Genomic DNA, 23,767 nt, shown 5'->3' on the forward strand with positions numbered 1-23,767 from the left:
ATGGAGAGTCTCCAGTGGGGTCTCGGGAACAGCTTGAGGCCCAGCTTTGCACTAAACTGTGTGTGTTTAGTCTGGGGAAGAGACCTGCGGGGACACATGATAACCTTTTCCAAATACATACAAGGCTGCCACAAACAGGAAGGGAATACATTTCTCTTACCCATGGGGATTGGAACAAAATGTTGCCAGCTCAAATTGCAACAAGGGCAATTCAGGATAGACATTCAGGGACATTTTCTCAGTGTGAGAATGGTTAAGGCCTGGAATAGGTTGTTTAGGGAGAGTAAGGACTCTCCATTCCTGAGGATTTAAAAAAAATGCACTAAGCAAGCTCCCGTATAAAAAGGTTTCAGTAAAGTTGATCCTGCGTTGGGGCAGGAGATGGCTTAAGCAATGCCTTAACCTTCCTCCTGCCCCTGTTCACAGGACCATAAGCTTCAGCAAGGTTTTTAACTTCCCACTTCAATACAGCGAAACAGGTGTGGAAATGTTTGCCGGATGGGTCCCATGTCCCAGCCCTCATCACGCAGGATGTGAGAAAGGATCTCCTTGGGAAGGCATGGCCCCTCTCTTCCCACCGCTCCCAATTCTCCTCCAGCCGTGCCCCCGCGGACTGCAGCTTGTGGCATTGGAGCATGGCACTGCGCACGGCCAGTGCCAGGGGAGGAAGTGCTATATGCGGACGAGAGCTTCCTGCGGGGATGAATTCCAGCGGATTCCCACGGCCTCATGCCAGTTTCCAAGCGCTGACTGTGGGCACGGCTCCTGCGCACACCGCCGGGCCCCAGCAGCTATTCACAGCTCTTCTTTCTTACCCCCACACCAACACACTCATATCTGAATGGCAAAACCCCCTCAGCGTGTTGTGACCTCCGGGTTATTTGCTTCTCAAGAGAGGCTCACTGCTGCCAGCCTCTCTGCTGCCCTGCTTGGAGGCAGATCAAAACCTCTGCTGTGCTGAAGCTGTTTTGGACTGTGCTGTTCGTCCACCTCAGGGCTGAGCATCTCTGCAGGATGCCCATTGTGGCATTTCATCGCCAGTTCCCCTTCTAAACCAGACGCTTGACACGTGGCAGGAGCAGACACACTTGTAGAGGGAAGGATAAGCAAATGCCTCTTGACGGGCCCTCGAGGAGTACGGGCTAAGGATATTCAGGGCTTATTTATACAGAACACAAGGAGAATTTGCAAAGATCAGATTAACGTCTCTTTCAAAACCAGGCCAGGGCTGTAAACTGGAAGTGAATTAAATCCAAGTCCCAGTTAGTTTTAGATGGCATCTTTCCTTAAAACTTATCTGAGAATTTTACACACTCTTCATCCTAGCTGCTGGTCACTAACATACCATGCAAAGCAACTTAATCTTTTGTTCAGTTTAAGCCTGGAGACTTCTGTATATGAAATGTGTTTGGACATGTCTCTCTCTAATCTGGTTTCAAGGTTACCTCTATAAATATTACCTCTGCTGTGTCTAGAATGTTTTTAGACTGCACTGGTCCCTAGCTCATGCATCCAGAGCTATGTATTATGCAAATGCTTCCCTTTTTCTTATATCTCAGGCTTGTTAGATCGACTCAAACTGCACCCAACTCTTCATCTGTCCTTTACATGTTGATCAAAGCACAGAATGCTGTTTTAAAAAGGAAATGCCATTGAGAGTAATATGCCTTCTGTTGTCTGAAAAAAACCTGCTGATAAGGATCCTGGTGTGATTCAAAATGACGGGATGAAATTACAAAGAGCCCTGAGCCCTACCTCCAGCTCAAAGCACAGACACTAGAGGGGAAAGAGGTTCATGTCATTGACCATCTCCTCCTAGCTTGGCTTCTGCCGCACAAGCGTTCTGTGAAAGACCATGTTCAGTATTGATAACCGATATCGTGGGAATTGTTTCCCATATCGGTATCAGAGAAACTATTTCCAAATATTGCCTTGATTGATACTGATACATCTCACAGCCAGTAAAGCCAGGCAGCTCTACAGAGAGGGAGAGAGGGTGGAGGGCAGCATATAGCACAACCAAGTGCATGAGGTGGCACACAGCAGGGCATAAAATATTATCATGGGTCCTGCCACATCATCAGCTCTTAATATCTCCCTGCTGCTCACCCTAAACTGAAATATCCATCCTTAATTTCATGCCTGTCTCCCTGGTGGCTCTCACTCCCATTGGACTCCCGTTGCTTACTGCCAGGTTCTACTCTCAGTTCTCCCCCAACGCTGCAGAAAGCTCCCTGTGCCTGGAGGCAACGCTGGAACCTTCCTCGGGGCACAGAGGGTCCTTCGCTGCAACTTTCAGTAATGCCTGACTCATTGCACAGTCACCTGCACGCATGTGGCTTTCATGTTTCCTTGTATGCAAATGTCACCAGGCTCCGGAGGATTTGTTTGCTGTCTAATCTCACACCCTCACTTATTACTTGCGCTGCTTTCTCTGAACTATGGTTTTGTCCCCGTCTTTCTGAGTGGAGCATTTAAGGGTGATGGTGGGGCTTTTTACGTTCCTTATTTTTCACTCAGCTCTGCGCATGTAATCCCACAGGGCATCGCTCTTCACTGATGGCAGACTCCTCTGTTCCGCAAGGACAGGCGCAAACCTGCCCTTCCCTGCCTGCCCTGTTTCCTTTTCTGTATTTCTGCTTTCTAGGTCTCCTTACCCCATTACAACTTGTGGATTTGGTCTAGTTCTGTTGCTCCAGGTGTAACTGCGGGAACCTCAATAAAAGTCAATTAGTCTCTCTGCTAAATCCTTGCCATTATTTCACTGTCCTCGTTAGCGTTCCTTCTTAGTCCCATCCCATCTGCGAATATTTTACGCACGCGCAGCAATGTACAATTTACTTCCCTGCTTCCAGCCCTCTGAATCACTGAACGCAGTACTCCGCTGCTGGCCATATGAGGAGCGCATGGGCCCACAACACATCCTGGTAAAGGGCAGGCAACAGTATTTATAAATATTTGACCCCAGAAAACGCCGCCTGCTGCTACACACTAACAGGACATTCATGCCATTGGCAAATTAACCCAGGGCACAATTTTAGAAACCAGGAAGGCTGCTCCAAGCCAACCCCTTCGTGACCGTGAGGGGTATGGCCAACAAAAGCAAGCGCCTCGTGCGTCTTCCCCCGGAAAGGGCCTCAGAGCGACTCACGAGGGAGCCGTGCGGGGCCCCACGGCCCAGCAAGACGCGGGGAGAGTGGTGCAGGCAGCAGGAACCCCACTGCAGGCCCTGCGCAAGGCCTGGGCACCCCCAGGCCCAGGTGTGAGGGACTCGGGGGTGCTAGGGCAGGAGGACGGCCCCTCCGGCCGCAGGGAAAGCGTCTGGTCCCGGTCCTCAAAGAGCGCCGTACCCGCAGACCCCCGCCGCCATGACAGGCTGCACGGCGGCACCAGGCCACGCTACCCCAGGCCAGCGGGAGGGAGTGGGCCCCGCCGCCAGCATTGACAGCTGCCTCGCCCAATCAGAGCGGCGCCTCCTCGCGCTTTCCCCGCCCCTCGCTCTTCCCGCGGTTTCTGTCCCAGAGCCGCGTCGATTGGCTGGCGTCGTCTCCCGGAAGCGTGGGTGCTCGCTTCCGGCCGTTGCTAGGCGACGTGACCCTCCGGTAGCTTCCGGGTGGCGGGGTCTATTTCCGGGAGCGCGGCGGCGTTACCGGGGGGGGTGTGTGGGGGTGGGTGGCGGTGGCGGCATCACCATGAGCACTATGTTCGCCGATACCCTCCTCATCGTCTTCATCTCCGTGTGCACCGCGCTGCTGGCCGAGGGTGAGTGCCGGGCGGGTTGCGGCGTCCCTGCCTCAGCGGGCCGGTGGGGCCTGTCCCGGCTGGGCTCTGGCGGAGTGGGGAGGCCTTGGGGCCTCCGCGGGGAGGGCCCGGGGTGACCGGGAGGGGGCTGGCAGGAGGCTGCTCCTCGCCTGTGCCGCGTCGCCCCTGAAGGCTGGGGGGTGAGCTTGAGTAACAGCAGTGAATAACTCTTGAGCAAAACTGGCCTATGATGCAAAGTGGTGGGGATTGGGTTTGTTTCCTCAAGAAAGAGGAAGGCTATGGGAGGATGGGCTAACAGTTTTCAGTGTGCCTGAAAGAGGACACTGGTGGCTTTCTGTAGCTGTTGGGAGAAAGATGTGAGGAAATCGCCAGAACTCGCAATGATGATGACTTGGGCTGCTTGAAAAGGCTTTTTAAATGGTAGGGTGTTGAAATGGGTGCAGCTTTTTAAGGATGGGTTGGATAGATGCCTTTTAGGGTAGTCAAAGTAATAGGCTGCTCCCTGTTCCTGGCACTGCACTATATCCCCAAATCTCCATCATCCCAGAGCTGCAAGACGCTGTCTTTGGGCATTCAAGATCAGGGAGAGTCCCAGGTACAATATGATATTTGCTTTTTAGGAGCCCTACTTCATTGCATTTGGGGTTAGATGGTGTACACATCCGTTGCCTTTCACAGCATAAAGCTGTGTTGACCTCAGAAGCATCTACAGAGTTCCCTTCTCTGCAGCTGGTGATCCCTGGGACTCAGCAGCACAGCCCTGTTGTCAAGCCAAAACAAAAAAAAAAGGTCCAAAAGCTTTGTGTAGGAGCTCAGATTAAACTGTTAAGAAACCACTGGTTCTGCATTTGTGGCACAACTCGTTTTGATCATGTTTGAGTGCAAGGATTTAGATGGGAGAATCTCTTGAGGTCTCTTCTAGCTTAATATCTCTATTTGCCTTTTCAAAATGTGCTACTGCTAATGGGCAGGTCCTGGTAGGAGCGGGAGTTATTCCTCGGGCCTTAATTAGGTTCTATGAAGATGCAGAACACAAAGATGTTTATTGCTTTAATCAGCTTCTGGTTTTAAGGTGAGCAACAGCTGGTAAATATGAGCATGAAGGAACTGACTGAGTCCCACAAAACAACAGTGCTCAGTGAGATAGCTGGTAACTTCTAAAGACCTTTATTTTGTAGGCACCATTGCTACATGGAACTTGAGAAGGGGATTTGAAGGAAAGTGATGATACAGCTTGCTGGTGCTTTATGGTGCCTTTGCCATATTATTATGTGCTTTTGTAGACATGACGTGTATTTTTTGCATATGTATTTGCTAATTCATATCCCTATTATTGCAAGAGGTCTCTACTTATCTAGTTACTTGCTGAGTATTTGTTTCAGGCATAACTTGGGTGCTGGTATACCGAACAGACAAATACAAGAGATTAAAGGCTGAAGTGGAAAAACAGAGCAAGAAACGTAAGTACTTTTCAGATATTAGATAATGTGTCTTGCTGCTCCTGTTACATCCTGCTTTAGCAGATGTCAAATTGAATAGTCTGTGCTCTGAGAAATTCCTGCTGCCTTTTCTGCTGAGGGAGAGAATGTTATTCAGCTTGGATTTCATAGGAGCCTAATTTTACAAGTTACACAAATTTGTACTGAGGGGACTTATTTCTGTCTTTAATTCTTGCCTTTTGCTGGAGGGAAAGTTGGTACAAAAACTTGTTGTGTTGTCTGAATTGCCCCTGCTCTTAATGGAGGACAGGAGAGAGTAAGAGATCAGTACTGGCATATTTTTTCTGAACATGAGTAGCCAGTCTCTGTAGATTCCTTTAGGTGCCTGAAGTAAGTTGAAAGATGCAGTTTCTGCTTTTCAAGGGCAGTGGAGAATTTGAGGTCTGCAGTAAGAAAGAACTAGGGTTGAATAATGAATACTGTGAGAGGAAAGCATTAGATGTAAGGAGTAAAAGTGATGAATAATGGTGGGGGATGAGTAAAGACAAAGTCATGATAGAAAAGTCTGAGCTATTAGCTGATATAAAAATAAATTATACTAGTGTAAACTGGAAACAAATAGAATTGATTAGGAAAAAAAGTCCCAGGTTACTTCCACAGAGATGAGATCTGCGAGGCCTGGGAGGTGTTGAACAAAGGATGAGGGAGGAAAGGAAAAGAGGGCTGAGGGTGAGCAGTCAGAAGGTATGCATCAGATGTTAAGAGGAATGGTAAACAGGAGGGTCTGAGGGGAATGGTAAACAGGAGGGTCTGAGGGGAATGGTAAACAGGAGGGTCTGGGCCTGGAGTGTTTCAATGGACCTGTCTGTATTGGAAGCCAAGGAGCAGAGGAGAAATTCAGCTGATCTTTCAAACTCAATTGTATGTACCCTACACAAGTTGCAGCAGTAAGAGACAGCACACAACTGGGGCCAAACGTGAGCTGGCTTTACCTTAAAAATATTTCACCATGATGTCAGCGCTCTTAGTGTGTGAAACAACAATATTATCAAAGTGTGCTCTTTTCAGTCTAGCTTATGCCAGCCTTCCCCTGGGCAAAATAAACTGAAGAGTTGAAGTATAGTCATGCTTGTGTCACAGCTCATAAATTACGGGCTTTTGTCATCACAGCAGAATCAGATGGGGGATTGCATCTCTGCCTGCCTGACTTTAATCCCACTTGGCTGACAAAAATGTGTAGGGTAGAATTAGTCCCAGAAGAGCAAGTTAGGGAAGTAGTTGGAACCCAGCTGGAAAATTAGAGTTAATGTCCTAGTATGTTTTTGCTGTGGAGCTCTGAGAGCAGTTAGCAGGGTTTAATCTCTGGGGCTTAATGATTGCTGTAAAAGTTTAATGCTGTTTGTTTTTATAGCTCTCCTCATACCTAGGCTATAATCTGTGAAGGGAAAGATGTGAAGTTCATGCATCTCAGTTAGTTTCTAACCTCCTTGTTTGATTCCCCACCCCCAACAAAAAAAAGTAAAACAGAATAAGGAATCACTAAAAATTCAGCTTTGATTTTTGTTTTGTTGTGGGGTGGGGTTCCCCCCCCCTCCTGTGCTAAGGACAGCTGGCTGACCTGATGGCTCACAGAAAACTTGCAAAGTAGGCCACTTGAGCCACACCGTTCAACTATTATCTAACACATCTGAAACAGGAAAAAACACATTTGAGATATTTAAGGTCTCCCATGAGAGTCCTAGCGATCCTTAGGATTTGTAAAAACAAATGGGCCAAGTAGTGTGCTTGAGCTGACACTGTTACTCACAGTCCTTAGTTTCATCTCTTCCTGTCCTCTTGTTTCTATTGAGAGGCACAGCATTGTCCAGGACTGCTGCAGAGATTGTAGTAAGTGTTCTGGGGTAAGTGTAGTGGTAAATTTGGAAGGCTGAAGCCTCTCTCTAGAATTGCTGCTGTTTTGTTGTGCATGTTCCCACGGACAGGCTTGCTAGACTGCCTGACAGTTGTTTGTTCTGCTCAAACCGTAAGGGAATTAGGGCTGTAGAGTTCTTGCTGTTGGCATAAGGCTCAATAGCTCTGTCTAGAGTGAAGCTATGGTTTGGAGGAGCCATCTTGTTAGGGCTGAGAGCAATAGGTAGGCCTGAGAGTCAGTGTTCTCCAGTTGGGTTTAGAGTTGGGGGCCATGGGGCTATGTGGACTACAGTTGGGATGGATTGATCGGGATCCCCCAGCTGGATTTGGCAAAAGGAAGGTTATGGAGAGAGCATTCTGTGAGCACTGGGTGTGTTGTGTCATCTGGCACCTCTCTCCAGCATTCCCTCTGAGCAGACTTTCATGTTTTTTCCCCTTATACTAGCCTGCTCATCAGAGATATGCTTGTTCTTTGGGAAAAACAATTGTGTCTTACTGCATTGCCATGGAAGAGATTATGTTTCGGTATCTTGTCTGGGCTAGTGTGGTTTTCTCAGCAGTTGTGACTGACTTGCGTGTCACAGGCATTTCAGAAGGCAGCACTACAAATCCTTGTGTGACTTGGAAGGTTGGCTGTCTTTATTTCACCTGTGCTTTGAAAGCAAGGCTAGAAGATCTGTGCTGAGGTAGTACTTCATGTGGGAGAGGAATCCTAATGCTCGTGTCTCTAAGCTGATTCTGTGAGCTAACAAGGAGCCAAGTCTATTTGTTGGTAGAGTAGATATGCTACAGATACGTAGAGTTTAGAGTAAAAAAAGGCTGCTATCTGTTGTTAGACCCTAGTCATGCTTTATCATCCTCACTTCTCGTAGTACTCTTGTTATACGTCTTCAATTAAGATGTCTCTTACTTCTGGAAAAGCTGCTCTTGCTGTCAGCAGAAGAGTGTTTTCAGATGAGCAGCCCATTTACTGTGTTATAAGTTCACTATGCTGGCTTTATATTAGCTTTTTTTGCTACAGTGGTAGTTGTTTGCAGATGCTTGGTGAGTGTCTGATTTGGGGTTTTAGTAACTTTGAACTTAGGCTCCTACTTTAAAATATTGGAAATGCTTCAGTACTAATTAATTGAAGAATGGAGAGGCTGTAGCTGACTGCTTGGACAGCATTTCCCCTGAGAATGCCTGCCTGTGAAGAAGGGATGTATGAGAACACAAGCTTTCCCTGTATTCTGCTTCCCACTGCAGATAATCGGGAGCAGAGCTTGCCACAAAGCTCTTTTCATTACACTTGCTGAATCAAAAGTACTGTCTAGTACTAATGACAAATCAGCAAGGGTCATTTGAGCCAAAATTGTCCCCAGACTGCTCAGTTAACAATGTAATGGGCTCTTGACAGACTTTAAAATTAACCCTTTAAATATTCTGATATCCAGGGTTTTGACATTTTTTTTAAGTGTTTGGTGGAGTCAGCCTTGGTGGTTTATAACTTGTAGATTCTGAATACATTCTTAGTCATACCTGGTTCCTTTTGTGCCCCTGTTCTCTAAAGGAATAAAATGCTTTGTTTGGTGTGTGGAAAAGGTGTGGTGGTATCCCTATGCAGAAATAATGGAATATCTTTCTTTTCGCTTGGCAGTGGAAAAGAAGAAAGAAACAATAACTGAATCAGCAGGCCGACAGCAGAAAAAGAAAATAGGTAAGACTGGGAGAGGACTGCGGTGCCCTAAGAATGGGGGAAAGTTGAGAAACTTGTGGAAGTGATTATCCTTTCCTTCTGTTCAAAACTATTCATTTAAAGTGGTACTAGAGCTGATTCCTGGCCTGATGACTGGAATGTGAACACTTCTGCCTTACTCTTCCAAGACAGGAGACATCTAGCTTCCTGATGGTTTTAGTCAAATGCAGAGAAGGGCAGCATCACTGAGAGGAGCAGCACTTCTTGCTGAACTGGTTGCCTTTCTCTCCAATTTGAGCTTTTATATCCATGACTGTTATTAACTTCTGTTGTCAAAGCTGCAGTGCACTGTCAGCTTGCAACACCTATATGACTGTATGATTGTGATTTTTCATCATACGGTTTTCTCCTAATTTGAACACTTCAGAGCTGAAAGTGTTTGCATGTTAACTGTGCTTGGGTTTATTTCAAGTTTGATAAATTAGTTTTGCTTGTAAGTAGTGTTTTATTTTTCCATTCTTTTTCGTTGTCAATCAGCTTAAGTCTGGGTAAAGGTAACTCTTTAACTACTGAACTATGTTAAGAACAATGTGGTAGATGTTTAATGGACATGAGCTTTAGAAAGTTCTGTTATCTGCAGGACTCTAAAACGTGCAGCAAAGCTCAGCTGAATTATTACAGAAATCATGGCAGGAACACTTCTGAGAGCTCCTGGGAGTTGGTTTCCTCATTCCTCTGTAACACCAGGTAGCTGGATTAGTCATTTGATCTGTATAAAGCTTGGGAATAATTATAAACATATCTTCAAAGAGTTCTTCCTAGGTATAAAACCTGTTATCTCCAGACTCTTGAAGGGACAGGAGCCAAAATTATTATTCTTGTGCATTTTCAGTTCTTAATCTTGAATAATCCATGCATGGGATGAATACTACTTGGTGGATAAGACAACTTTTTAATGTTACATGCTGTTGTTACATGTGGTCACTTTTTAATGTGTGGCAGTGACTTTTCTGCAGGGCACCATCCAAGCTAAGTTCCTAGTAGAGAATATTTTACTTGTGCTTGGACTAAACTAATAAACAGTAGAATCTGAGGAATTCAGATGCTCCACCAATTTTTTTATACACTGAAATAATCTTGTTTTGCAAATTTAAAACAAAGCACAAAGGGACTAAGAACAGAACTTAGGAAATGACCACTGATTTTGTTTGCTGTGATGCTTGCTGGCCAAGCCTAAGATACTGAGACAGATTTTTTTTTTTTTGCAAGTGCTGCATAACTTAAGTGTCTCATTTGTTTTCAGGCAAAGAGGCAAAGCTGAATTCTTAGTGTTTCTGAAAAATCAGTCCCTAAATGTCAAGCTGGACGTCCAGAAAATGACTCACAGCTGCTAGCTGCTTTTGAAATCTGATCCCAGTAACTTGCGGGATATCAAATCATTCTGTAAGATGTAGCATTGTTGTAACAGCAAACTTACTTGTGCTGGAGTTCCTTTAAATACTACCTTTCTAGTTTAAAAAAAAAAAAAAAAAAAGCTGAGGCATTACAGATAAGTCACAGGTGTGGTACAGACCTGCCTCAGCTGCCATCTGTTTTGTGCACAGAGAAGGCAGAAGGTGTTTGTGTGATATTACTTGGTTACGTAAGGGATGAATCATGCATATGCACAAGCAGATAGGGTGAAAGTTGCATGGGAAGGCTTAATTTGGTGTTTCCTACTTATCAAACTTTTTAAGTGTAAAGTGAACCAACTTCAGTCACATTGTGTCTGAATCACCTTTCACACTGCTGGAACAGGACACCTTTAACATCATGATGCAGCCTTCTGTCACTTCAGCTTAAGGAGTGCATTTGTTATCTTAAACTTTGCTACTGCTTTCTGCGTCCATGTGCCCCTAGAAGAAAAGACAGTGATGTTCCTAGGACTCCCATGAGTGCTGGGTAGACAGCAAAACAAAATCAAACAAAAAACAAAACACCAGTGCTGGCAAATAATATTGCTGTATACCTGTATCCTTGTGGTTTGTGTTCCAATTAGCAGAATAAGAAGATTTTTGGACTACAGGGTGCTGCTTGTTGACCCAGTTCTCTTTCTCTGTGCCTCTACCCAGCTGTATAGCAAAGTACTTAAATGCTGCTTATGATGACTTGGACAGGAACAGAACATTTATGTAAGGCGGTAGGACACCCAGAGCCTGTTTGTTTGAATTTGTAGAAATGGGTGAGAAACAGGTCAGGTCTATCAGGGGATCAGGGCTGTATTCTTTATCCCTATGTAACCTTTAACCCATCTAAATAGATGGTTAGTTATGCAGCAGAGGGAAAAAACAAGTATTTGTGCCAAATGTGATTCCTAAAGAGCTGGCCTGTGGTTGCTCAAATGTCCCAGAACAAAATTCTCCACCTGGGTCAGGAAGCAGGTGTCTGGAAAGTTCCTGCCAGAGGGGATGGCTTGTAGTTAGGAGCAATTGAAAATAGCAGTGAGGATTCTAAGAAATTGGATAGAGGCATTGCTATTGCTTTTCATAACACTTACTGTGAGTCCCTGTATTTAGCAGGGGCTTGAAAGATAACTGTTGAGCTTCTGTGCCATGGGCCTCTTGTACTGAAACTCCAGCAGAGATCCGCTGGACAACTCATGTGCTGGATAGCCCCTGACAGATCTTTTGCATCCCCCCCTCTCTTCACTCACGCTGTTCTCTGGATATTTCTTCATCATCCACATCCTTACTTCAGCTAGGTGTTGCTTCCAAGCCCTGGCTGCCCCTCTGGATCCTCAGTCTGAGAGGAGCACAGTGGACAGGGGACGACAGGGACATGGGACAAGAAGGGTGACAAGTGGTGGATAATGCCGGAGGCCAGAGCAGTCCTCCAGTGAGGGGCATGGAAAATGCCCTCCCAGAAAACTGGGCGTCTTTGAAGTTTGTGATGACTTAAGGACAGACTAAATTTCCGAAGTAGTATTTTAAAATATTCTCTGCAAAGCATAGTAATACACACATTACTGAAATTAATGTAGAAAGCATCTTTCGTCTTTGGAGAATCTTTCAGGTGTAACAAGGGTCCAAAAGTCATTACTAAGACCATCAGGATCTTAGCCTTGCTGAGGTGCAGCTCCCAGCTCTGTGTACAGTTTCAGAGTCCCTTCTGACACCTCCAAAATAAAATCCTTATATAATGTATTTGTAATGGTGAGCCTGGTGTGCAGCAAATTGAGACTGCTCTCTTTCGGAAGTGTGATATAGAGGCACTGTCTTTGTTTTCTGGCAACATTGCTCATGCTACTGTGTCAGTTGGTTGAGTTAGCAAATTTGGGATTCTGTGCATTTCTTTCAAAAGTGCTGAATGTGTGATTCTAGCCTCCTCCTCTTTTGTGCCTGCTTTGCTGCATGTTGCTGTGATGGAGAAGCAGTTGGCTATGTACAGTTTTTCACTTTATACTGTCTGGCATAGAGAGCTGGAGTTGGTTTTGGAAGTGTTATTTGTTTGGAGAGCCAAGAAGGTTAAGTCTTCCTGGAAATGAAAACACTGTGGTTTCTAGGTTGTTATAACTGATTATAACTGTTGTTGTTTTTGTCTTTCCAGAGAGACAAGAAGAGAAACTGAAGAATAACAACAGGGACTTGTCAATGGTAAGAAAATTAAAGCCAGTTCCTGACTGCTGAAGATTTCAGTCAGACTTCCGACAGAAAGACTTTGTTCAATTGGCAGATACAGTGGTTTTTCTTCCTGACAGGTTCTTCTGGATTATCTCTCATAGCTACAGATTTTAGTATGAGCCACAGAGTTCTCCAGCAGTTACTGCCTCATCTCATGCCCAACCTTAGCTATTGTCATCTTTATAAGCCTCCCATGATGTTTTCAAAATAGAATTAATTTGTCTGACTTCCTCTTGTAAGTTCTGTCTTCATAATGATTGCCTGCTGATTGGTTGTATAGGCTTAAGGAAAAAACTAACCTGTGGAAGGTAACAGGACAATTCTTGAGCACTCCCCCCCCCGAAGCAGCTCTTCACATCAGTGGTCCTCTCTGTGGCTGCCTTCGTACCCAGCTGTTGACCAAACTCCTCTTTGGGAGTTCTCCAGTCACTTTTACAATCCCTTTGGCCTTCTGGGTCATCTTATTTCCTTCTAGATTCCAGTGATACTGTACAAAGCCTGTTCTTAAGGGTGTGAGCCCATAATCCTTCAGCGTAGAGATAATCAAAACGACAAGCCTGACCTTTCTGCTTGCAGGTTCGGATGAAATCCATGTTTGCCATTGGCTTCTGCTTCACTGCCTTGATGGGAATGTTTAACTCCATGTAAGTATCAACTTTCTGGATTTTTCTGAAATTTTCATGGTGAATATATTCTCCACCTTCCGTCTATAACCTGAAGCATTACAGTGACAGAGTCCCTCCAAGAACCATAACTGATCTGTATAAAATGGATCAATATTTTATATGAAGATGTGGTTGTTTGGTTACCGTGCGCATGTTCTGCTCAACAGGGAACACTGCATGTTGAATGCAGTCAAATTGAACAAATTGCATTCAATCTAGACACAACTCTGACATCCTTTCTGCTTGGGAACATCTTGATTAGGGCAAGTTTGGTAGATGTCAGGCAAGCAGCTACAGTCTTCAGCTTCTTTGGCTGTGCTATAATAGTATGACCAAAGAATGCTCTCAGAAGCAAAACTGGGTCGGCTCCCTTGCCCTTAGAAATGAGCTATAATTGCAGAGTTTGTTGTTGCTCTACTTAAGGTGATCCGAGTCAAGGCACTAACAGGTCCAGGCATGGGCTGTAATCTTCATTTGCTTTAAAAATGACCTGGGATAGGTCTAGTTTTAAAAAAACAAAGACAAAAAAATCCGAAACTGGTTTGCATGGTTATAGACAGCTTTGTTTCAGACATGCAAAACTGAAAGACTTTGCTTGACTTTTAAAACTTGATTCAGTCTTGAAATGTGAACTTCCCATTGGCTGTTAAATCTGAAGATGATGTGAATATGGTTAGTATAACCTTTGGGAGGCTACTTAAAATCTGGGCAGTATACTTGTCCTGCAAACAGGAATTTACGTTCTTGGGCACCAAAACCTTTGGCCTCTGTGCTGGCAGTCCCCAGGATACAGTCAATTGTTATTTTACTGCAGATCTGTGGGTGGGTAAATTGCAAACAGGGGGCAACATAATAACAGAAGTGCCACTGTGTGGACTCTTTATTTATTCAGCTTAGTCAGACTTCAGCATCTAGCATTCTCTGGAATGCTGTGAAACTGAGCAGAGGAAACAGTGCTAAAGGACTTTAAAATTTGGGTACGATCTTGAGTCATTGATGTCTCATTTCAGTGCAGCCCTGAGCAGGATGGAGGTGCGTTGTGAGTCACGTGCCCAGCAACATAGCGTCTGTGGGGGATTTACAGTGCTGCACCTGAGGCCTTCAAGTGCTTGCCTAGCTATTTGGATGCAATACAAACACCACCACCACCTCTGCCCCTGAAAGAAACTGAAAAACAAACTAAAAGAACCCACCCTACTCTGCCCACTTTCCTAGAGTGGGAAGAGGCTGTTCAGAGTATGCTACGACTGACAAGTGTTACAGGACTGTAAGTTCATTAAGAGCTTTATGAAGGAATTGATCTTGGTTAAATCCTGTGTGACTCCTCCTTCCATAGATATTAATCTGAAAAATCAGTTTATTGGTTTCCTCCCCTTTAAGACCACCAAGTTTGTCTTGTTCCTCTGTTGAGGATTCCTGCCCACAGAGGCCATGCTATTAGACACAGAGTTGACATGAAGCTTTTGGGCATATCTTTCATTTAACTGACTCCTTTCTTTAGAGGGAACCTGAACATGAACAGCAGGAGTATCCAGAGAACTCACTGATTGTTTGAATTGAAATAGCTTTCTTGCTAATAGCCAAGGCTATTGAATTAAAATCCAAAGATTTTGCTGTCTGGCCTTTGGGGCTAGATAGTTAAATTTTTGCTCCTGGTCTCAGTACAAGCTACCTAGTGCATTTGTATCTGAATTGCAGCTTTGGTGGGTTGTATCTGCACTGTTTGAAGCTGATAGAATGGTTTGATGGAACTGGTTCTCACATATTGTCATTCTCTTGATGTATCATAAAGAGCAGCTGCTTGTCTCAGGAGGAGAGTACTCCAGTTAGGAATTTAGGAGGCTCTTAGGCTCCCTCTGGGAAGCTGCTACTGTCAGGTCATCCATGGAGGCTTTGTAGGTGTGGTAGGAAAAGGAGGAAAAGGGTGGCTGACACCTGCAATGGCTGTAGCCTCATTTGCTTGCCTTTCCTGTTCTTGAATGAGTTCATTGCTCTGGGGGACAAAAGGAGCAGGAATTGCATGGAAGTAGCATGATGTGCTGCCCTTTGGACAAGTACTGTGCAGACGCTGCTACTCTGTGGCTGGACACCTCACCTTTGCCAAGTGTCAGCTTAGCCAAAATGGAAATTACTGTGATGACTGGCTCTCTTTCTTAGAGTGTCAGTAGTAATGGGACAGCAGGGTGGACCATGCTGGAGGGATATGTAAGTGTCAAGAAGGCTGGTTTAAACCCAAAGAGCAGAATGCTGTGCTGAGGGTGACCAGCTGAGTGACTGTTGTGGTTTAAAAGTTATGCTAGGGCAGCAAGATCTGTAGCGGTGGTGGCCTCTAAGCAGATGGGATTTGTCCCAGGAAAGAAATCAGCTTCTGTATGTCTCAATTTTCTTGTCAGAAACTTTTTAATGCAGTCAGTTCTCAGTCTCACTCCGAGTTGTGCATTTCAGTATCCCTTCACGATGACTGTGAAAACCTGCTGGAATTAAAAGCAGGTACCTTGGGATGCTACTGCTGAAGTACTTGTCATTCTCACAGCAGGAATAACGCAGAATTTTAAGCCACTGGGGGATGTTACAGGGAGATAAACATCCGTTCCTAGCTCTTTTGCCAAACTGCCTGTGAGATGTAAACAAAGTTGGTGTGTGTTTGAGCTGTAACTGTGTGAATGCATCTCCACAGGAAAGAACGCTCATTTAGGATCTCTTGAAACAAGAAACACCTGTTAGAAAATCAGCGCATGTAGAGAAAATAACATCCAAATATGCACATGCTGATGAGGCATCATACACACTTACTTCAAAAGATTGGGTTGACTGTCTGGGTTGAGAGAAATCTTTGCAAACTGGCCAGAATTCACACTCTGCTTGATGCCCTGGAATGTGGACCTGGAGGAGTTCCAGGAGCAGGACAGCCTGCTTGGAAAACATGGTATCATCCTGCATCTGCACTACCTTTGTCTTCAGAGCTAATGCAGAGAAGACTATTGATATTAAAAACCATTCTGTTGATGGCTCTTATGCATCCTTCTTTTGCTGAGAAGTATAGCTGCTCTAGGAAGGGAAAAGGTGTCTTTCGTTTATGCTCTGCTTAAAAAATGCTCTTCTGCTTAAAGCAGAGAGTCCATCTTGGACAATATGGCAGGGTGATAGTCATCCATCTTTTATTCAAGTGTTGACTGTGTTCTGGGAAGTGATCTGCTAAATTTGACTTTTAAATAAAATGCACCACTACACTGCAAAACACCAACCAAGGTTTCACAAACCAACAGCTTGTCCAGCTGATCACTTAAATTACTATGAAACACTTTGTCTCTGTGGCAAAATTGTTACTGAGGGAAGCCTACTTACCCTGTAGATGACTGAGTGTGGAGGGCTTTGTGAGAGAGGTGTATTTAGCCTCCTTGGTGTAGTGTATGTAGAGGTGGGCTGGAGAAGGCAGCTTGGCTTTCTGGCCTTCCACGTAGTCTTATCTGCTCTGGTGGCCTGTTGAAGATGCTCACTTGTTCTTTCTATAGTCAAAGACTCTTTTACTGTCCCCAGTTGTGATCCAGTGCTCTCTTTTCCAGATTTGATGGCCGAGTGGTCGCAAAGCTTCCATTTATCCCCCTCTCGTACATCCAAGGTCTCTCCCACCGCAACCTTCTGGGTGAGGATTATACTGACTGCTCCTTCATCTTCCTCTACATTCTCTGCACGATGTCTATCAGACAGGTGAGTACATTGCTGTGTCTCTTGCATGCCTGGAGCAGGGAAAGCACATCTCTCTACATAGAGGAATCTATTACTGCTGTCCAGTTTTGCATGTATAATCTTTGATCTGTTTGTGGTTTCTGTGTTTGCCTTCATTCCTATGCTTCATATTCAAAGCAATTCTAGGTTGGGATCATAAAAATAGCCACTATCCTGGACCGGTATGGAAGGCTTGACTGGAGACCTGCACCAGGATGCTAGGGCAGAGTTGGCAGAAATGGTTCCTTCCTTGTGTGTGTGTGTCTGATAGCTTTGCGGATTGCCATACCAAGAGATTGTCTCCATCAGAAGCCAATCTAAGTACTGCTTCTTAGTAATTATGACTTTTACAGTAATGTGAGAAAAGAGAAGTGTAGCATCTTTAGGGGAAACTTGCTTGGTGGCTCGAGGTTCTATAAAGGTTCAATCAGTCCATAAAGTTGCTAGAAAAGTAAGGAAAGAGTTAAACGTGTACTTTTGGGTTTGTCCTTCCTGTTTTTGCTGACTGCATGATTTTTTTTTTTTCAGGGTCTTAAGAACTTCACCTTTGGTGTCAAGGCTCCCAGTGTTAGGGATGTGACACAGAAAGGGGGTCTGGTATAAGGAGGCAAGAGTAGGCTACATATAGCTCTCCAGTAAAGCTGGTTAGTTCCATCCTTTGAAAAGACAAGCACCAGTAAGGGTAAGGGAAGTGCCTGTTCAGCAAGGTTCACTAGCAGCTTAAGTGGCAGAATGGCTGGTGAGGACGAGTGGGCTTTCTCAGTGCAACCAGCAGTCTACTTTGCCAAATTTCCCCAGAGAGTGCTGGGGATAAGTTAATAGACTCTGGGGGCTGGATGAATGCTGGTGCAACTAGCTGCAAATTACCTGCTCTTCTGTATTTATATTTCCTCTTTCTTTGGTTCACTTCCTGAATTCTTGCTGCTTTTCTCCTTGACCGACTTGTAGCTTTTCCTCAGGGGGTGCCAAGGGACTTAGAAAGACTTAAAGCAGATCAGCAAAAGGAAGTGGCGTGTTATGCCAGCAGCTGTCAGAAGTTTGGATGAGCTTGATAAAGCAGCTTAATAATAGAGAGTTCCCTTAGTCACAAAGTGCATGCTAGTGAATCAAATTCTTCATAGGCCTCCGAATTGGGTGCTTGTGTTGAAATGGATCTGCATCTGGTCCTGTGCGAAAGCAGATAATGAATTGTAAAATAATTTATGGTGAAAGGGTCATCTGGAGGTCATCTGGCCCACCCCTCACTCCAAGCAGGGCCAGCTTCAGAGTACCAAAGGCCAGGGGCTTCCTTATTCTGTTTGCTGCAAGACAAATCTTGTTTTGTTTCACTTCCCAGTAACTGGAACAGTGTTTGCTGCTTTGAAAGAAATGAGACCTTTTTATGTCTTAGGATCATCTTCCTGAATTCCTGGGATACTGTGGTCTGATGCTGTTGTTTCAGGCAATCTTGTCTGGTGCTGCCCTGTGTTACTCACCTGTTGCATGAAAAGTCCCTTCTTTCCAATGTTGCAGATTATTATATGAAAATAAATAGCACCATCAGCAAGATTTTTCTGCATCCATTGGGTTGATTGGGGAACTCCCTTGCTGAAAAATCCCCTATGGATTTTTTTTGTCAAAAAATATAATTCCTGTGGTTAGTTCTAGTCCTGGGCATTTCCTGATGTTTCTTATTGTGAAATCAGTAGACAGCATGAACTGGGTGGTGGTCCTGTCTGGTTCTGGGCAGAAGTGCTGAGCTGTTTGCAGTGGGATGGGCTTTCAAGAGAAATTCTGGGAAAAAAAAATTGCCCTTATGCTTGAGAGTTCATGCTGATAGCCTTGTGGAGGACGTAAGTTACCCTTCTTCAAAGCAATCAAGTGTTTTTGCTTTGAAGTGTTAGATTGCAGTCTTCATAGTGCTGCCTTATCTATATGATCTTGGTTAAGTATACCTGCCGTTCTCCAGCTGCTAGGCGGCTCAGTTTCTTCCTCCTTGCTACATGGAGGGAAGGGCAGAGACCAGCCACATTAGTTTGTGCAAGAGCTAGGAACTGAAGCTGTGATTGGTGGCATCCTGCTCTTGGCTTTATTACTATTTGAAGGAACTTAAATGATAACAGCATTGGGAAGAGGACTTTGAAGCGCTGTGAGAGGCTGGGGAGAGGGGAAGAAAGAAATTAAGGGCTTAAAATGGTGCCAAAGACTTGCTTTTGGTGCTTCCAGTGAGTGACCTTGGAGGTGAAAGCTTTGTGACCCTTTCACCGTGTGCAAAAGGGGAAATCTTGCCAGGTCAGCTTCAAAACAGCTGTTAGCCCAAGGGAGGAGAACTGATTGATGTGGGAATTAGCATCTGGCTTGATGCTGCTGACACAAGAGGAGGAGGAGTGGAGATGTACCAGAAGTCAGGGGACAGGTTGCAAACAAAGGGAGACCATGCAAGCCTCAGCCTTCCCTTAAATCCTGAAGCTGCCTGTGAAGTGATCAAAGGCAGGGAAGAGAGATGTCCCTGTGGAACTCAGAAGTAGAGGAATTCATGTGTGTGTGAAAAAACAGTGACCTGGAGGGAAATGCGGGGGAGTATGTGAGAGGAGGGAGACTAACTGGACGGTGATTAAATTGACATTAGCGGGATGGGCAGTAGCAGCATCAGGTGGTCTCTTCATGTGGTCCTCAGGCATGTGGGGGTGATAAACTCTTCAAACACTGACTGGGAAGCTTGCTGCCTGTGACCTGGCCAGCATCTCCCAAAATAGTCAACTCACAGTGAGTAACTTCCTTTGCACTGTTCCCAGCTCTCCCTGGCACGTAAATCCTGTCCCCTAGTTCCTCCTGCCTTCCTGTTTGGAGAGAGGAGGGTTGCTGGGAGAGGCCTTCCAAGGGTCCTTGAGCTGTTGGGTTTCAGCTGGGAAAGTCTGCTGCTGGGCTGGGCGGGAGGCATAATGTCAGGGTTACATCCTCTGTCCCCGCTCCTGTTTCTGAGCTCCCAACCTTCACCTGTGCTGTTTGTGAAGAGGAATATGCTGCTGTTCCTCAGGCGTTTGCTGGTCTTCACTTCCTTTTCGCACACGCTTGAACTGTAGATTAGGCTGCTTCTCTCTGAAGTGTGTTCCCAGTGGGAAAGGGAGCCAGCAATTATCCCTACTGCCAGGAGTGCACTTTCTCACACGGCCTGATCCTGGGGCAGGGAGCAACTCGCTGCCTTGTCTTTCAGGCCCCTTGTGGGTTTGAAGACAAAAGCAGAAGCAGCTCCAATCCTTCCTGCAGTCATTTGAGGAAAGTTCAGAAGAGCTCAGATGAGGAATTTGGATCCTTAAGTCTTACAGGTTTCCCTCCCTTCTCCTGAAGGTGATGGTCTTGTTTGTGTTGGAAGTAGACTCTGCAGACTTCTTGTGCAACGTGGCCCACAGCAGACAGGGCAGGCTTCTGTTGGACTTTGCCCCAGCCCTGGTGTTTTGAGCTGTGTAGACTTCAGGATTGCTGTCCAGCAAAACTTGCTTTGCAGCTAGTGCATGAGGCTAGCTGCCTTCCACAGCAAGGAGGGAACTACTATGGAAGGATAATGCTCAAGAGTGACTGTAGTCTTGAATCCACATACAGACAAGCTGTCATCTCTCTTCTTGGAACTGTTCAAGCAGATGGAGTAAACTTCAGCACCACAGTTCTTGTCTCTCTGATACTTACAGGAACAGCGAGGAGGCAGTGCACACTTCTTTGCTTCCATGGATGCTCTGTTAGGATCTCTGCTCTTCTCCACTGGTGAGCCAGTACAAAGCTGGTAGGATCCTGGTCCTGCCTGCTGCTAACGCTGCAGCACCCTCTGGTGTTGCTGAATCTGTCCCTTAGCTGCTTTTGTTTTCTCCTTTCTGTCCATCTCTTGACTAAGGAAGCTATGAGAAGAGGAACCACACGAAGGAGTCTCCCACAGTGAAATGCTCTCATATATATTCAGTTACTGAATATCAACCAGTGGCTGATTTATGTAGGCCACAGACTAAACCTGATGTAATTCCTTTTCAGGTGTTCCCCTCCTTTACTTTTATGCTTGTGTGTAGGCTGAAACCTCCTTTCCATAGTCTCCACCTGGAATGATTCACGATTTTTAAATTTTTTTTTAATTTCGCTACTGTGGAATTATGAAGCTCTGACTGCCTTTTTTTTTCTTTTTTTTTTTTTTTTTTTTTTTTTAGTTTGTTCTCCTTCCATGATCAAAAAGTTCAAGAACTCTGACCTTGCTATCTGACCTATTCTGACAGTTATTTTGCAGAGGACACTCGGGTTTGAAGAAAATCCTCCTTCTTCCTTTGGTTGTCTCAATAGCCAGGACTCAGCTAGTGACACGAGGGGGACACAGTTGTTTTCTTCTTTCCCTTGCATCCGATGTCCCTGTTTTGCCAGCACTGCATGAACAGCATCTTGACCTGTAGTTATTGACAGTGAAGGATGAAACTGAAAGAACTGGTAGCTCTTTGTAGTTGCACTGTTGGAAAATTTAAAAGGAATTTCACAAAAAAAAAAAAAAGAAAAACATTAAATTTAAATATTCTGCTTTTAGCTAGTGCCTGGCTCTGCTACTTAATTCTTTCCTTGTTTGTTGTTTGCCACTGAAACACCCTGCTCAGATGCAGATGAGGTCATCTCAATAGTCAGGTTTTGGGTTTTGCTACATATGTCCTGTTATACTGCATGTCTCCACCGAACCATTGTTCTGTCTGCATCACTAGTATTCATGTTAATTCTGTGCCTAAGCTCCTGACTTGAACTTGGCACACACTCTGGTTGCCATGTTGCTGACCCAAATTCTGGCTGCATTAGGAGCGAGCCTTCCTCGCCAGCTTGCAGAACCTCAGGCTCTGATGACTGCCATCAACAGTGGTTTCTGGAACTTGTGAAAACTGAGGGCTGCTTTGTTTCTGCCTGTGAGCAGATGTTAGGAACCTGCTCCTGTGTGTGCACAGCAGTTAAATTGCAATGGTAACTATTGTAGGTTGATTTTTAAACCAACCTGTGTGCAAAGACATTAATGAGGTACCTGCCAACTGACTGTGTGGTGTGTAACTGGAGGTGGAAAAGAACCTTCAAACTAAATATGGATTTAAGGCTTTTGGATCATTTAAGGCTGTGGATCAGGCAGCTTTTGCTGAGGTGGGCAAGAGTAGCCCGGCTCTAATTGTAGCCATTGTGGATGGTTGTCTGGCTCTGTGCTAAGCTTTTTTGAATGTGTAGAGGTAGAAGTCCAATATATAGTAGCCAGATTGGTAAGGCTATGTGGGTGAGAACCTGAATCTGTTGGAACTGGTGGGAAGTTTGTAGTTGCAAGCAGAGTTGGGATTTCTTCCTCTTTGTCTCACTTGTCATGGTGTGACACTATTCTGCTCTTCTGTTCTTGTTTTTGCAGAACATCCAGAAGATGCTTGGTCTTGCTCCTTCCCGGGCTGCCACCAAACAAGCAGGGGGCTTCCTTGGTCCACCACCTCAGGCAGGGAAGTTCTCCTAAAGCACAGTTACAGCCTTCAGGGAAGGTCTGACCAGTGCACAAGACTGCCTTTGGGAGGTAACCAGATGGGATTCTGCACCAGGCTTCACATGTCCAAAACCAGCCTATGCAGTATTGGCTACAGTCTTGGAAAAATCTTCCATTTGGAGTATTCTACCAGCAGTTGTTTGCTCATCAAACCAAGAAAGTTCTCAGAAGATAACTTGACCTTTTGTTTCTGGTGTTTCTGAGAAATAAATGGCATGGGCATGTTTATTTAGATGTCTCTTAATTGTGCTGTAGGACAAGTAGAAATACATTGATGTAGTGCAGTTGATTTAGTTTGCGGCATGAAAATCAACTCAGAAAGCAAGAGTGGCATCTGCAAAGTAGACAGTTTGGAAAATTCAGAACAATTATGCTGCAAAGTGACTCTCTTAGCCACAAGACTTGGCTCTAGTCTTGTGTAGTAGCGAGCTGGGCAAGGAGGTGGGCTTAGTTCTCCCTTAGCAAGACTTCCAGCATGGAGGGCGAGGTTTTTTGTTGGCTCAGGTGACTGCAGGCACTGGAACCTGCCTCTGTGCCGGGCTGCCCTTGGAGGTTGCAAGTGTTTCTGGATGTACTGTCAGCCTGTGTCTTCGTGGCAAAGTACAGCCCCACAGAGATTTTTGTGGCATTACACAGCTTCTGTAAAAGTTGCTTGCTTAGGCAGAATCTGCTCAATTACAGAAACAAACCTGGCCTTCAAACTTGAGTGAACTGTTAAATTATGTCAATACCATCCACTGGTACTGAACGTTTTATTGCCTGAGTGGTTACGAGAGCAGCGTTTTATTTCATGCTCCTTAGTTTACTGCTGAACAGACTGATGATCAGTATGCATCTTAAAAGGCTTCTTTCTTAGGCCAGGAAGCTCTCTACATTGTCTTCTGCTTCACCAGATAACTACCTGGCTCAGTCTTGTTGGCTGGAACCTGCTCACCTTGTTTAAAACGGGGGAATAAATCTTGCTGCCACTCTCAAGTTAGGCTGATAGTTTTCCTGAAGCAGGCAGTACCCTTAGGGACTATTATTTCTTGTTTCTGTGACCAGAGGTTTATCATGTGGTACTTCTTACTGGGAGTTTTTGACTAGATAGATGGCAAGAGAGTAAATCTGAAACACCTTATGGCAGTGTGGAGCATGTGCAATACTGTTATTAAATACTAAATATTGGACTAATTTTCACTAATAAGTATGGGGCGCTTTTGTAGGATTATTTAAAGATAAATCATGAGTGTGGAACTTCTACTGTATCCTGATGCTGCCTGGCTCTAAAGCTGCATTTTTTTACTTTTTTTTTTTTTTTTACTTACCGTTGTGTCTGGTGTAGCTACAACCTTCCATAAGGAGCAGCCCCCATTGTGTAATTCCTGATTCCCTAGCGTGGCCTCTCATAGTTCAAGGGCCTGATCCCACAGCAAAGCCAGAAACAC

The 23,767-nt window shown here is 45.0% G+C and overlaps 1 protein-coding gene across 1 annotated transcript; it reads left to right on the forward strand.

Annotated features, from left to right (window-relative positions):
- Positions 1-3,566: 3,566 nt before the first annotated feature.
- On the forward strand, positions 3,567-22,568 carry TMCO1 (transmembrane and coiled-coil domains 1). Its single transcript, XM_069789788.1, has 7 exons — positions 3,567-3,762; positions 5,145-5,222; positions 8,749-8,808; positions 12,373-12,419; positions 13,023-13,090; positions 16,675-16,819; positions 22,215-22,568. The coding sequence occupies exons 1-7, from the start codon at positions 3,693-3,695 to the stop codon at positions 22,311-22,313; spliced, it is 567 nt and encodes a 188-aa protein (XP_069645889.1). The 5' UTR covers positions 3,567-3,692; the 3' UTR covers positions 22,314-22,568.
- Positions 22,569-23,767: the final 1,199 nt, after the last annotated feature.

Source organism: Haliaeetus albicilla, chromosome 8, assembly GCF_947461875.1.
Source record: "Haliaeetus albicilla chromosome 8, bHalAlb1.1, whole genome shotgun sequence".
Taxonomy (NCBI): domain Eukaryota; kingdom Metazoa; phylum Chordata; class Aves; order Accipitriformes; family Accipitridae; genus Haliaeetus; species Haliaeetus albicilla.